This window comes from Rhipicephalus sanguineus, chromosome 5, assembly GCF_013339695.2.
Source record: "Rhipicephalus sanguineus isolate Rsan-2018 chromosome 5, BIME_Rsan_1.4, whole genome shotgun sequence".
NCBI lineage: Eukaryota > Metazoa > Arthropoda > Arachnida > Ixodida > Ixodidae > Rhipicephalus > Rhipicephalus sanguineus.
The window spans coordinates 51,647,772-51,661,801 of NC_051180.1; the positions used below are offsets into that span (position 1 = coordinate 51,647,772).

The 14,030-nt window shown below is 46.9% G+C and overlaps 1 protein-coding gene across 4 annotated transcripts in view; it reads right to left on the reverse strand.

Moving 5' to 3' along the window:
• The window catches only part of LOC119393625 (hemicentin-2), a 225,890-nt gene that overhangs the window by 48,854 nt on the left and 163,006 nt on the right, over nt 1-14,030 (reverse strand). For all 4 annotated transcript variants that reach the window (XR_007416349.1, XM_037660734.2, XM_049416299.1 and 1 more), the window contains exons 3-6: nt 11,711-12,037; nt 9,796-10,113; nt 5,437-5,724; nt 4,308-4,577 (exon numbers count right to left, since the gene is read on the reverse strand). Coding sequence is in view for 3 of the 4 variants with exons in the window: in XM_037660734.2 (XP_037516662.1) it covers nt 4,308-4,577; nt 5,437-5,724; nt 9,796-10,113; nt 11,711-12,037 (1,203 nt within the window). In the remaining variant the exon portion in view is untranslated. The remainder of the gene's footprint in view (nt 1-4,307; nt 4,578-5,436; nt 5,725-9,795; nt 10,114-11,710; nt 12,038-14,030) is intronic.

Below are 14,030 nucleotides of genomic sequence, written 5' to 3' on the forward strand. Positions count from 1 at the left end.
GTAACAAGCTAGGGACAAAGAAAAGCAAGTATATTATAGTCGAGACTGCCGCGATACGATTAGTGACAGTGTCCCAGTAAGTTCTTTTAAATGCTTGGTTTTTTGTTAGAGGAATAACAGGGTCATAGACACATGAGTTAAAACTTTATTTTGAACCTTCCTGTTAGATGAGCGCTCTCCATCGGTAACGGTAACTTCAGTTAGCAATGGTCCGACTGAACTTGCCATAAAAGGCATTCACGATTTTCAATAAAGCACGCTAAAGTGTACTATGCTAGCATTCGAGCTGCTTTCTAGTGTTCAAACTGAATGGCACTTAAGAATAATTGTTCCGCCCACGCATTACAATACGCGTCTGAAGAGACCAGACTAAAGTGACAAGCATGTAGCCGTTGCAGAGGGTACGAAATTCGCTCTGAGGCGATTGTTAAGTCGCAATAGATGCGGTAAGGCTGGGAAGGCAAAAACGCAAGCCTATGCAATCCTCAGTTATCAGCCTTAGAGGCACACTGCTTTTACCTAATGACCCTAAGCAAAGTACACAAAACGAAACAAGCTGCTAATGGGCAGGACCTATCAGGCTTAAACGTAAGTGAACTTCCAGACAAAAAAAGCGGGCGTAGGGGGGGGGGGGGGAGAGGGAGCGGGGCAGAAAATTATTGCTTGGTGTTGCAAGCGTTCCTTGAGAGCGAACACCCGACGTTGAGATGCCTCTACGCTACTTTTACTAATGTCTACAGGGGCTCTCGACAATCGCCGCACCAGTGATCGTTTAACTATAACCAAAAGGCTACATTCATTTTTAAAATTTTATGAGCGTTCGATTACACTCAAGACCGAGCATCGACGAAAGAGAAATCGCAGCCAATTAGCGAAGTGCTCGCCAGTTTTCAAGACGTTGCATCACCATGGCCGAGTCACTGCAGCGTTCTAGTTTAGGCTCGTCCGTATATCGTGAAGCTTATCCCGCTAAGTGCCCAGTGAAGCGGCTAGCGCATACAACAGCGCTCTTACTTTTCTTGTCAGTTATGCTCATTAACCTTTCCCAAATTTCAGAGCTTGCTTACTTTTCGAAAACGTGTTACGCCACCTCGTGTGTAGAGTGTTATTGCGGCGGCGGCGACATTATGCCCTCTCCTATTCTCTTTCGAAAGCTTGTTTTCGGTGATCTCTTTTTGTCCCGTGCAAAGTTACAGCGTATACAGGCGAGCACGTATCGGGTTGGCTGGACGAGGGAGTTGTCTTTTTGCGTGAACACGTTACGGCTAATAAAACAAGACTCGGCCGGGCGAGTCCAGGGGTTTGGCGCGGCGTCCTGCATAAATGTCACAAACCGCTACTCGCCCAGCGTGTTTTACAGCCGCGCACAAACGCCCACGACGAAAAAAGGAAAGGAAACGGGTTGCGGCTCAAAGCACAGCTCTGGACAGAAGCTGGCGCTACAGCCACCGCTGCCGTTCTGGGAAGCGCAATAACATGTAGCTTATCGCAAACGGCACCCACGGCGCGACTTTCGCGGGCTCAATGTGCGGGAACAAGTAGCGGCTTTGGACCGCCTGGGAATCGGACACGAAATAAAGCCCCGGTGGCCGTAGAACTTGTGTAGTCTGGCCGGAGAATCAAAGAAGGGACTGCTATGGCGCCATCTCTCTCCCACGGCTAACCCGGCGCGTCACGCGGAACATCGCCATCCCCTAACACCCAACGCAGTGAAGTTTCTCTCTAGTTAGCTCTTTTTTTTCCGAATCCAACCATGACATGAGAAGAACAGATCAAATGGGCTCTTTCTCCGAGAAATGAAAAGACAAAGAATGGTGGACAGTGTCGTCTGCCGCCGAGTGGGGCAATTTCGGGAAATGAAAGCTACGGATATGAAAGGGCTCGGCGAGTGCTAAAATGACGAGTGATGTCGACATCACCGCTCGCCTGACGGCTGATGGTCAGCATAGCCAGTTTCTCTGCTTGACGCCCCCGGGCAGTGGAGCACGTCCAGCGGCCAGTCAATGTAGTTGCCTAACGCGAACTGTAATCAATAGTCTGACTCTTTCCCTATGTAGCCTTCGCGGCTTCTTTTTTTTTTGGCTTTCTTTTCTTCTGCTTTCTGGTGCCAGCCTCTTTTTCGTATGTATCGGGCATCTTCCTTGGCAAGATATCGCCTTTACTGGGTTCGATGGGCCATTCTGTTTCAACATATTCACATTTATTTCATTTTTGTATGCGCACCTTGAGTATCGAAAAAGAAAGAAAAGGGAATATAAAATAGCCTCGCTTCACTGTCTGATTGGCTCTGTTTGCATATTTCGCAAAGGTAGCGCGTGGCGTAGAAGCGCTGTTGCAATCCGTACTGTGGCGGGTACAAGTTGCATTGCTGCCTGTCCATAGGATCAATACAGCCACTGCTATAAAAAGACTGTCACGACTATATATATCACATCTGTATTGGTAGAACTATAAATGGGAAATCTAATATTAATAGGCTGCCGTACAAATGCAGTTGATTGCGACGCCAACTGAGTGAGCACGTTTATTTCAGGAGTGGCATTGGTGGCCGTCTAATGACGATGCCTTTTATATGCTGTAATGACTCTCTTTTTAGGGGCGAAGCTCCTTATGCCGTGGGTCTGTCCATCCTCCGTTTGTAGGTTTGTTAGCCACCTCTAGTTGGTGAGAAGCGCGCGTTCTGGTATGCAGTAGAAGAAGACGACGACGTTGACGAGTGAGACTCTCGTGCGTGTTCGCCTGTGTGGCGTTCTTTCTTCTTTACTGCGCGCGTTCTGGTATGCAGTAGAAGAAGAAGAAGACGTTGACGAGTGACACTCTCGTTGCGTTTTCGCCTGTGTGGCGTTCTTTCTTCTTTACTACGTCTCGTGTTTTCAACGACACCCGAAGACAACATTTCAGAAGTAACGCGCCATAAGGCTCCCTCTTGGCACGCTTCAGCTCGGAGTCGCCAGATGGAAGACAAGGCTGCGGAACGGAGGGCACAGAAGGCGGCGGCAGCGCGCGCTCGCAGACAGAATCCTGAGGTGAGAGCCCACGAAGCCGAAGCTGCACGTCGACGCCGCGAAGCAGATTCCGCCGTTCGAGCCCGCGAAGCCGAAGCTGCTCGACAAGCTGCACGGCTGCGGCGCGAAGACCCCGCCGTTCGAGCCCGCGAGGCCGAAGCTGCACAGCTGCGGCGCGAATTGAATCTTCAAAATGTGAAGGACCGCGAAGCGGCGAGAAAGCGCGCGTACCGGCAGGCAGAGCCCGAGGCTGTGCGAGCACGTGAAGTGGCAGCAAAACGCATCAGGCGGGCTCTGCACGAAGGCGCCGACGCGTGCTTCCAGCGGGACTTCCTTGATAACAGTTTCGGCCATAGTTGTGTTGTGTGCGACAGATTGCGGTTCTCAAACAATCTTGTCACAATATCTTCCATCAAGAAGGACCACGCTCGCGCCAATGCCATCGCCGTGCTGCAGCGCGAGTTCGCTTCGCCCCACTCATCGTCATTCACCACGTGGATATGCTGTGATTTTTTTGTTTCTTCAATGTGATGCAGGTGTATCTCTTTAGATGTTGATTGAGCTGATTCTATGCGATCATTGGCGAAGAATAAGTTGTCGTACTTTTAACGTATGAACATCAGCGCATTTCGCAGTTTGCTGCCTAAATGGAATTGTTGTGGATACCTTCTGTAATCGTACGTTACCTGAATTGAAAAGTGAATGCATGACAGAATATAAATGTATTGAAGGGAAGTCATGAAATCTGCTATTGTCACACTCGTTGTACAAGATAACCATCGCGTCGTTCATTTTGTGCAGTTTAATATTGTATGTCATACGTCAAAGAAACGTACTGCAGCCAAGCCTGCTTGCATTCATGCATATGAAAACCTCAGATTTGGTAATAGGAACGCGGGAGCATGTGTCCGAAGCTTCAGGGAATGCATCTGCCGTGCACATCGTCGATCAGCGATCATGGGCAACAGGAGCGCACATCCGTATTGTCCAGAAGGCGAAAAGGTGGTACATACATACATACATACATACATACATACATACATACATACATACATACATACATACATACATACATACATACATACATACATACATACATACATACATACATACATACATACATACATACATACATACATACATACATGCACACACACACACACACATACATACATACATACATACATACATACATACATACATACATACATACATACATACATACATACATACATACATACATACATACATACATACATACATACATACATACATACATACATACAATGTTCTCGCACTTACACATGACGACGAGCGACTTGTGTGAAGACATGGGGCTCCATCCGGCGTCGTTCTTTGCCTCGCAACTGTAATTCCCTGTGGCAGATCGCCTCAGTTCCTCGAGCAGCAGGTCAGGCTCTTTGGTCTCATTGACCAGTTTCCCGTCGCGGTACCAGCGTACTCGACGCAGCTGTTGCGGGTTACCGGACTCCGCCTCGCAGCGGAGCAGCACGGGGCCCTCACCAAGCGCCACCACAGAGGGATTCACCCAGACACTCACCAACGGGGTATCTGCAGGATGGTTTCAGAGTGACTGAAAACCCCTGGAAGCTCGACACAGTTACAAAGGAAGATGTAGACTTCAAACGTTTAGCAAATGAACCAGATAAAGATTTCACGTGCAAAATATCGATTACAGGGCACTGTCTTCGTATGGGCCTTCAAAAAGACATGACGCCTTGTCACGGTACCTCCAGGAATATCTTTGGTTCGAACACCACTGTTATCAAAATACACTTGAACACAAGTCTTGGCTCACAGTCCAAACGGCGTTCTTCGAAATATCATTGCAATATTCAAAGTAGTTAAAGCACAACGATTATATTCTGATCACTCTCATTCTCGTGCTTCATCAGATTTAGCAGGGGCGCTCTGGTTTCGGAATTCCACGCGCATCAAGTGACCAGATATATATTCCGAAAGTTCTCGACTTGCCTGTAAACAGCGCTAAAAGTATGATGATTACGCAGCGTATATTGTTGCAGCCTTCCTCCAAAATGACGTGTTTTTTTTCCTTATTGCGGTTCATCATTCTTCTGAATAAAAGTCATTTCAACGTAACTTGTAACAGGGAGAAAAGCTTGTCGAATGTTGAGGCACCGCCTCAAGATCGTACGGTACAGTTTTCGCTCTACACCCAATTTAGCGTTCGACGAGGCATATAGAGCTCCTAAGAGTGTGTTTCTCTTGCATACTTCATAAGAAGAACAGTGGCTCTCCATTGCTTTCTTTTTTCTTCACTTTCTAGGAACAAATGGTGTTAGCAGCACTCACGATACTGCGCACCTTTCTTGTCCTGCCTAAAACAATGTAGTGCTGCGTCTTCGGTACGTTTACGTTAATTACTGTCCTTCACGCGGCAGGTACTTACAGAAAACGTCCAGGTATACGGAGTTTGAGGCGTTTCCTCGTCCGAAAGCATTCTTCACGTGGCAACTGTACACACCGGCGTCCTTACGGGTGGCGTTCCGGATTAATAGTACGGTCTTCGGCAGCAGCCGGTGTCCTCTGGTCCTGGGCGGTAGCAGCTCTCCGTTCTTGTACCACGCCACCTCGGTCGCGTTGGGAGGATTCGCGTCGTAGTGGCAAGTAAGATTGCACGAGTGCCACTCGGTCACATTCACGCCCTCTGCCGGCAACACGCGGACAGCGGGCGGATCTGCGTCAACAAAAAGCGATTGCTTGCGTTATAGGGCATCGGTATTGCGCTAAACTACCGATGTGGCTCTTACAGACTACGCAGAGTCGTCATTACCATTAAGGCCTCAGTAGCTGTGAGAACTATTGAAATGAGAACCCACTGTTGAATCTAAGAGCTGGAGTGGGTATTCTGAAGTGTTCGTTAAAGCCTCAATGTCTTTTACCACACGCACACATACACACACACAAAATAAAAATAAAGAGAGCTTCTGGATTCTACGTGATTTCATTGCTGAACTAATGCCACATCGTAACTACCTCAGTGAGCAGAGCAGAAACTTGTGCCACTCCGCACCTGCCACTTCTAATTCATTTCATTTTATTACCTTAAAACCCCAACAGGGCCATTACATAAGGGGTTGGTACACATGTGCTCATTCTACATTAGTTAGAAATAACAGGGGTATAATTATTAATAAACACGGCACGCAGGTGCAATGTGGGTACATAAATCCATATAATGTATACAAGTACCACGAATAATAAAATGACATACACCCTAGTAGTTTTTGTTCTGAAAAATTATCGATTATTTTTTTGCATGAAGGTGAGTCGCCCTAACCAGCGCACCAACCTAATTTTTTTGCTTATGATTTCTTTATAATAATTTCGTTGCAAATATAAAAGCAGCAGGGTCACTACACAAGGAAAAAGAAACAAAAGTATACACTTGAATGTCAGAGTAACAAAAGTTGGAGAACACTTGAGCTTCACCTTCAAGAATAGAACGCGATAGCGTAATCGGGCCCCGTGTGCATCGCCTTCTCAATTGTTAGCCTGGCTTCGGTTCTCGGTGCATGCCTCAACCATGCCGTAAGGAAACGAACGACTGTTCGCGTAACAATAGCCATTTAAAATTATCCTAGAGAGAGAGAGAGGCAACATTTATTGAGAAAAAAAAGTGGTTCTAGAAGGCCTACTGTAAGTACAGTTGTTAAGTGCCCACTACGCCATATTTCTTCCTTTTGCGAATCAGCGAAAGGCACATACGCGTCCGTAAGGCAACACGCGGACCTACACAGCTGTTCACTCTGGTGATGCTTTTGCTGAAGATGATGATTAAATATGTCTGAGTGCTTTGTAATGGGTGGGGCTTTAAAACACCCACTCATTTCGCAATTCACAAGTTTTGACGCTTCGCGCGATTCTACGCTTCTGCCACGCAATATTACATGCGTTAAGGAGACTGTTTCCGCTACATGACATTCATGCTGTGTTTTTTTCCGAAGCAGTTTCAAGAAAAGCGTGCCTCTGTGATAGAACACCTGCTTGCCACGCAGGCGGCCTGGGTTGGATTCTGACTTGAACCCTGCAGAGTTTTTCATTATTTATTTTGTTTGAATCTTTCTCGATTTTTCGGTCACGGGCAAGGGGATGGTTTTTCGCTGAGAATCAACGACGCCGACGCCGACACCTCAATTTCCGCGAAACGAGCTCTTTAACGCTATCGCGTTAGTAATAACGTTTATACCACCAAAGCAACTTCAATCTCTGCTGTAGTTGTCTAGAAGTATTCGAAATGTAGTTATTCACTAAACGTGAAACTGAGTGGATCAGTTCTGATAGCATCGCAGACACCCTAACACGTTCACACAACTTGTTCCTCCATTGTCTCCGCGGCTCAGCAACTTCCGGTAGTGGAGCCTCCTATTGCACTTGCGCGCACATATCCGCCTTTGCTGTTTCGAAAGGACCCTTCACTTGTCCGGTATTATTTGCACAGAAGCAGAGCTGTGGCAACAGGTGTCACGCTGAGGCTTTGCGCACACGTTCTTTCTCTTCGTGCTTGAGTTTCGCTGTCGTGCGCAGAAGCTGTCTAATTAGCGATCTCTCTTCTTTTGTCTTTAGGCATCCGCTCGCTGTTCCAGTAAGCAGCTTAATTAAGTAACTGCCTGTAATTTTATGATTACATGTTGCGCTACAGTAAAGATATACGCAAATTGTGCTTCAGTGAGACTCTTAATCAGGCCGCTGCGTAAAACTTGCGGGAAAAAAAAAGTGGGCGCCATTATGTTGCTCTAATATCATAAGGCTTACAATAAGCTCAGTATTATCTCAATTTTTCTTAGTGGAGACTCTACCCTTATACCTTGCTTCCGTTTACGAAAGAGCGCTTTCACTACGCGTCAGCAGGTCGGCGCGATTAAGGAAGGCGTAAATTCTTTGTTAATGTTATAATTAGACATACTACTTTGTGCCTATATTGGGTATTTCCAAGTGTTTCAAGCTTACTCAGTGCTTCCGCGTCTGACACGGGGGCTGTATACTAAGCCCTCATCGTTATTCTTTCTCATTTACTCATTTCTTAACTGAAAAAAAAATTAAGGCGGCTTCGCACTAGCGGTGGCAAGCCTGAAGGAAGTGCGGAGCTGGGCGGCCTTCCTCTCTTCTCTTCGGTTTTCTCTTTCTTTTCTCCTCTCTTCCTTTCTTGTTCTCTTTTCCAGTTTCTTCTGTGTTCTTTTCTCTTTATTTCTATTTATTTCTATTTTTCCTATTTTTTCATTTCTTTCTCTCTCTTTGTATTTCTCGCTTGCTTCCTCTTTTTCAACATTTATCCGAAGTTTTGCCTGCGCTCGAAGAACAAGAGGAAGAAAACTTCGCTTTGGCGTGAGCGCGTGCTCAATATGCTACAGTTGGCTATGCTATATGTGGTTTTGCCTGCGTAAATATCATCAAGGCGCTCGAAGAACAACAGGAAGAATTCTCTTTGGCGCGAGCGCGCGCTCAGTATGCTACAGTTGACTTTTGCTATATGTGGTTTTGCCAGCGTTAATATCATCATCAAGGCGCTCGAAGAACAAGAGGAAGAAGACTTCTCTTTTTTTCTTGGCGCGAGCGCGCGCTCAGATGGCTATGCTTTGGCTGCGTTACGCCAAGCTACGTTGACAGCATACGATCGCAGCCTACGACAGCCCGGCTCCCTAAAGTGCTCCACACTTCAAAGTAAAGAACAGTTTTCTTGACGATCATCGAATGGCGGGCTTTCACCGAAAGAAACGTTTAATGCGAAAACGGCCTTCCCCATAGGTCACCGGCTCACGCTGCAGCCTGTAGTAAGCGCGATGACGAAGAATTTATCTTCCACATTATGGGCCAGTGTTCGCAGTTGCGCACACGCCCACTTACCGCCATGCTCCAGATGTCAGACAGCCAAATTCTGATAGAAAGGATGACCTTACTGTGCACACGAGACTCGATATCAGAGAACAGCGAAATCATTCTTGTCCCTTTTGCAGGACTTGGCGTACACCTATAGCAGTTGTTTCTTCTCTTGCTTCGTTAATCCTGCTTTTTATCTCTATGTGCCTCGTTTTCATAACCTCATTGCAGGATAGCAATCCGTATCCATCTACCTACTTAATCTCATTTTCTTCATTCTCAGTCTTTGTGATGACTGAGTGTACAAGCGTTGTACAAAGAGCACCCTTGGCTGCGGGTTTCATTAGATCAGACATACAAATGAATTCATTGAACATTCTGCATGTACCTTGCTCGGTTCTTATGTCTTTCTTACAATACTTCTGGACGATGTCTGTCTGACAATACTTAACGCATAACTGAAATGGGTGAATGAAGTTATAATTGACACCATCAAATAGCCTTAATACAGCCAAGCCCGGGTGTAAGCCCAGTTGCTTTGTATCTTCTGGGATAATATCGGTGACATCTAGTTTGACGCGGAAAGAAAAGTAACGGTGCATAGTTTTTAAATGAGTCGTTTTACGTCCTGGTGTTTCGAGGAAGTGGTTTTCCCCGAAGGGCCTGCGGCAATCAGGACGAGAGGTCACCGACTACGGTGTGCCTTTATTCGAGATACGGGGCTAATAAACACTTTCTTACACGACCCCTGTCGTCAACGCATGACAGCCTCAAGCAGAACGATTTCTGGCTTCTTATGCCAGGCTGCTGCGATGTCGCAGCGGCCTGGCAGATGGCCGCAGCCTGGTACGCAGCCTGGTACGCAGCCTGGTACTGCGACATCACCACTACCGCACCACCACATAACGAAAGAAAGTAGTGGCCAACTCACAGAGAACTTCTAGTCGGACGGCCTGAAGAAGTGGTGCTTCCGTTCTGTTCTTAAGGACCTGGTTGGTTCCTTTGCAGAAGAACTCGGCCTGGTGGTCGTAAAGGCTGGCCACAAACACCAGTGTGCTTGCGGTGCGGTATGTTCCGTCGCTCATGAGGTCCTCGGCGGCCGGCGGCTGTGGGCGCACCAGTTCAGACCGGTTGTACCACGTGATGTTTGCTGCCGGCCTGGCACCCTCCACGATGCACGTGAGCGACACCATCTCGCCAGCCACGACCGGGTGGTTGGGACCACGTAGCCGTAGGGCAAGGGGCCGTACTGCGGTCATCCAAGGTGGTATAACGTTTCCAGCATTGTTTAGAATAAGCGCGTCATTTCATCAGGCACATTAAACACTTACAAGTAGGGGTGTGCGAATAGCAAAATTTCGTCTCCAATCTAATTCGAATCGAATAGTGCCAAATAGTGACCAAAAATATCGAATATCGAATCGAATATCGGATAGAAAAGATTTTTTTTAAAATTGAAAGAAAGAACAAAGAAATTAAATCTGCTCATGTCCTCGAGCACATAACGCGGTGAGTGACTGCTACGGAAAGAGTACAAATTTTCATGCAGATACACAAGCTGTTCCACATTACCTGGCTTCAGGTTCTCTTGCCATGATGTTACGGTGTTTACGGCTCATCTGACGACGGTAATGCTGTGCTTCATTGTCATGAGTGCTCCGGGCTTAAAAATCTCGGGGCGCTCGTTCACAGCAGCGTTTTAACTGCGCACCGGAGCGATGGAAGCTTCTGAACAAGTGGTGCGGTGTGGCAGTGGCGACTGCACAGCGTGAACAAATTTTCACATGTGAAGCCAATTGATCAACGAGGGTTTCGCGGGCCAAACTCGGGACGTGTTACAGCGCTTGCGGCATACGCGACCTAACTACGCAAGAAGTCCGTGCTTTAGTTTCGGAAGCGAAGTTTCGAAGCAACTGACAGTTTTCTGATGCGTCTTTTTTCACGTGCGGAAATGAGATAATCTTCTTTCAAGTAAACATGTGCTCGCTTTTGAACCAGGATATTGGTGAAAGTCTTAATGAAAGGCCTACTTCAACGACGTTAGCGTTAGTTTTAGCCGCCCCACCGTAACCAAGTCGCACCATTGGATTTTGTCGTGTTTTCTATATTTGTCCCGTCGAATTATTCGAAACTTCGAATACAAGCTATTCGAAAGTCGAATCGAATTATTCGATTAAGTATAAATCGATTCGAATGCGAAACTCGAATATTCGCGCACAACCTACTTACAAGGTGCTGGATGTGAGCTTCACCGAAAGCACAAGGCAATGGAAAGTTTCAGACAAAAGTACAGCTCTCTTAGCGTGTAGTATTTCTTTTTGTTCGACAGCGCTGTTGGACATTAGTGAAGCAAGACTGGAGCGTAGAAAAAAGGGTAAATATGGCAACCGCCGTTTATAAAGGTGCGAGTGACGCGCTGTAGTTAAGCCTGCATTTCTTCTAAAAATGTGTAGCTTAAAGTAGAGAATAAAATAGTAAATTAGGGATGTAACTACAGGAACACTTGTCTGCTAGGTTTATAAAACGAAAAATTCAATTAATATGTCCGACTGTCATTTACAACTGAAAGAATATACCTTACTCCTTCCCTGGTTTCCATACCTTCGTGCAGTTTGATTTAACACACGTGATGAACGCCGCAAAACCGTAAAAAGCTACTTGGTCAATACCGCTTCATTCGCAAGTGCAATAGTACAAGTATGTTACACTAGGACCGCTTACATACCGCAGGTGCAGGTATTGTGCGCCCACATCTAATTCTCCCACAAGGTTGTCGCCACAATAAGGTTATTACCAACCGAATTCTAGTTAGCACACGTTAGACCGTAAAATACGCCCTGTCCTACCGTGCACGTCCAGCTGGACCCACTTGACGACGGGGGCGGGCGTGGCCTTGGTGATCACGACGCACTCTAACCGGGCTCCTAGGTCCCAGCGCGAAAGCACGAAGCGAGCCGTTGACGTGACATCGTGGATTCCACGTAAATGGGGCGTTACGGACGTCTTGACGGGCAGCTGGGCCGATGCGTTGCGCCAGAGCACTTGCGGTGCTGGTCGACCTCCCGATGAGAAGCAGTCGAGCACCACTGTGGTGCCCTCCAAGTAGGGACCTAGCAGAGAGCCATTGGTCAGGCGGCGGCCGTCCATCTTGATCACAGGCTCCTTGGGCGTGACTGCAGAGTGAACGAAGTAGGATGGGAATAAAAAAAATGTTGCGCGCCGAGAGAGAGAGAGATACGAAAAGCAAAGGCAGGGACGAAAAAACATTATTCAATGAACAAGGCATATAAATTGAGAGGCGATAAGGAAAAGACAGGAATATCCACTTGGTCGAGCCCGGTTCTCTACCCTGCACTAGGACCCGCCGGGGTTGTTTCGTGCTTATGGTGCTTGACTGCTGACCCGAAGGTTGCGGGATCGAATCTCGGCCGCGGCGGCCGCATTTCGATGGAGGCATACTGCCAGAGGCCTCTGTACCTTGATTTAGGTGCACGTTTAGGAATTCCTGGTTGTTGAAATTCCTTTACTACGGAGCCCTTTACTACGGCGTCTCCCATATTCATATCGGGGTTTTGGACATAAAACGCCAACAATTATTGCTATTATTCCCTGCATTTAGAAAGGTGAAAGACGTGACGTAGTACATAACCTCCAAGCGACAGATGAAAGAAAGTCTAGGACGGTAACCAGGCTGAGCGCGGTTCGTTATCCTGCAGTAGGAAAAGGTAGAGAAGGTACAGAAAGATGAAAGAGGGGCTAAGCCCGTTCTCCGTACGCAGAGAAGCGTTCAGCATCCAGTCCCTCACAATTCACAGACATGCGCAATGATGAGCTCATTGTTTTTTTAAACATCTTCTTTTTTTTTTTTCATTTAGCAGGCAAAACCTTGCCGCAGAAAACAGGTTCCTTGTGGAAGTGGGGGAGCCGGGGGAGCCGGGGGAGGTGGGGGAGATTTTCTGGCTTTGGCCTCGATGAGGAGTTCACTATAATAATTGAAAACGTGACTAGTTTTCATGAATTCCGAACCTCATGCATTGTGTTTACTCAATAATCATCTGCAATAATGTCTTTTGGACAGCGGCGCAGTGACAGGTATAATGGTTCTCTGAGATGGCTATCAGAATCATAGGCGTGCGGTCAGGGGGGTAGGGGGGGCAGCCGCCCCCTCTAATCACCTAAGAGGGGGGGGGCGCAAAATCTGCCCCATACAGTGACTTAGTAGGGTGGGGTGGGGGGCGCTGCGGTGAACCTTTGCCTACCTTTGCCCCCCCCCCTGATGGGGAACCCTGCGCACGCCTATGATCAGAATGCTACGGATTCGTAAAACAGGAAGTCTTCTATAAGTCTTAACTTCCAGACCGCGTATTGCGTGGTAATAAACTAAAGACAAAAATAATGATTGTATATATGGGAAGCGCATACACGTGTAATAACCACCTGATGTAGTTAAGAGTGACTCGTCATCGTGTTTACATGAACTGCAATAAGCGTCAACATTTCTGAAGAACGATAACACTTGTTTGCACTTACAAGCTGGAGGGAATTATACAGAAGCTTCTTTCATCAATCCCCAGCTTTATCTTCTTGCTGTTGAACAAAACTTTGACCGAAAGAGGTCTTAAGAAGTAACCCTTTTCACAACACGCAAGGCATTCCTACGTGAGCGCAATTTTCTCCCCGGTTCAATTTCTTTTGATTTGAGTGTTTCAGCTCACCTTACACGGCGCAGCAACGCCCAAGTAAAAATAGTTTGAGTGAGAAAGGCCAACTAAGTAATTGTGAGTGCAAGCCGGGGCCCCCGATACCGTCTCCTTGATTAAACGCAGCCTTGCGTGAACGTTTCAAGTTTTGCTCAAGCGTTTCTGCAATCTTTAACTCAGGAGGCATTTCGCATTACTGAGGGCTGCTAAGGACAAAATAACATTTCCCTTAAACTTTTTTTCGACGACCTGCTTTTTTTCTTGAAACGCGTGACTACGAAGAGCCTTTGTGCCGCGTTGCACACCACTGAAAAAAAAAAAAGACGTAGATATAGTTTTCAAGTTTGCAGCAATACCGCGTGCATTACGCTGCTGCGATCATGCGATCAAGGTTTACGTGCTTATCTTTTTTTTTTTTGCTTTCAGGCGTGTTAAAGGGACGTTCTTACTGCTGCAAAGCGTGCAA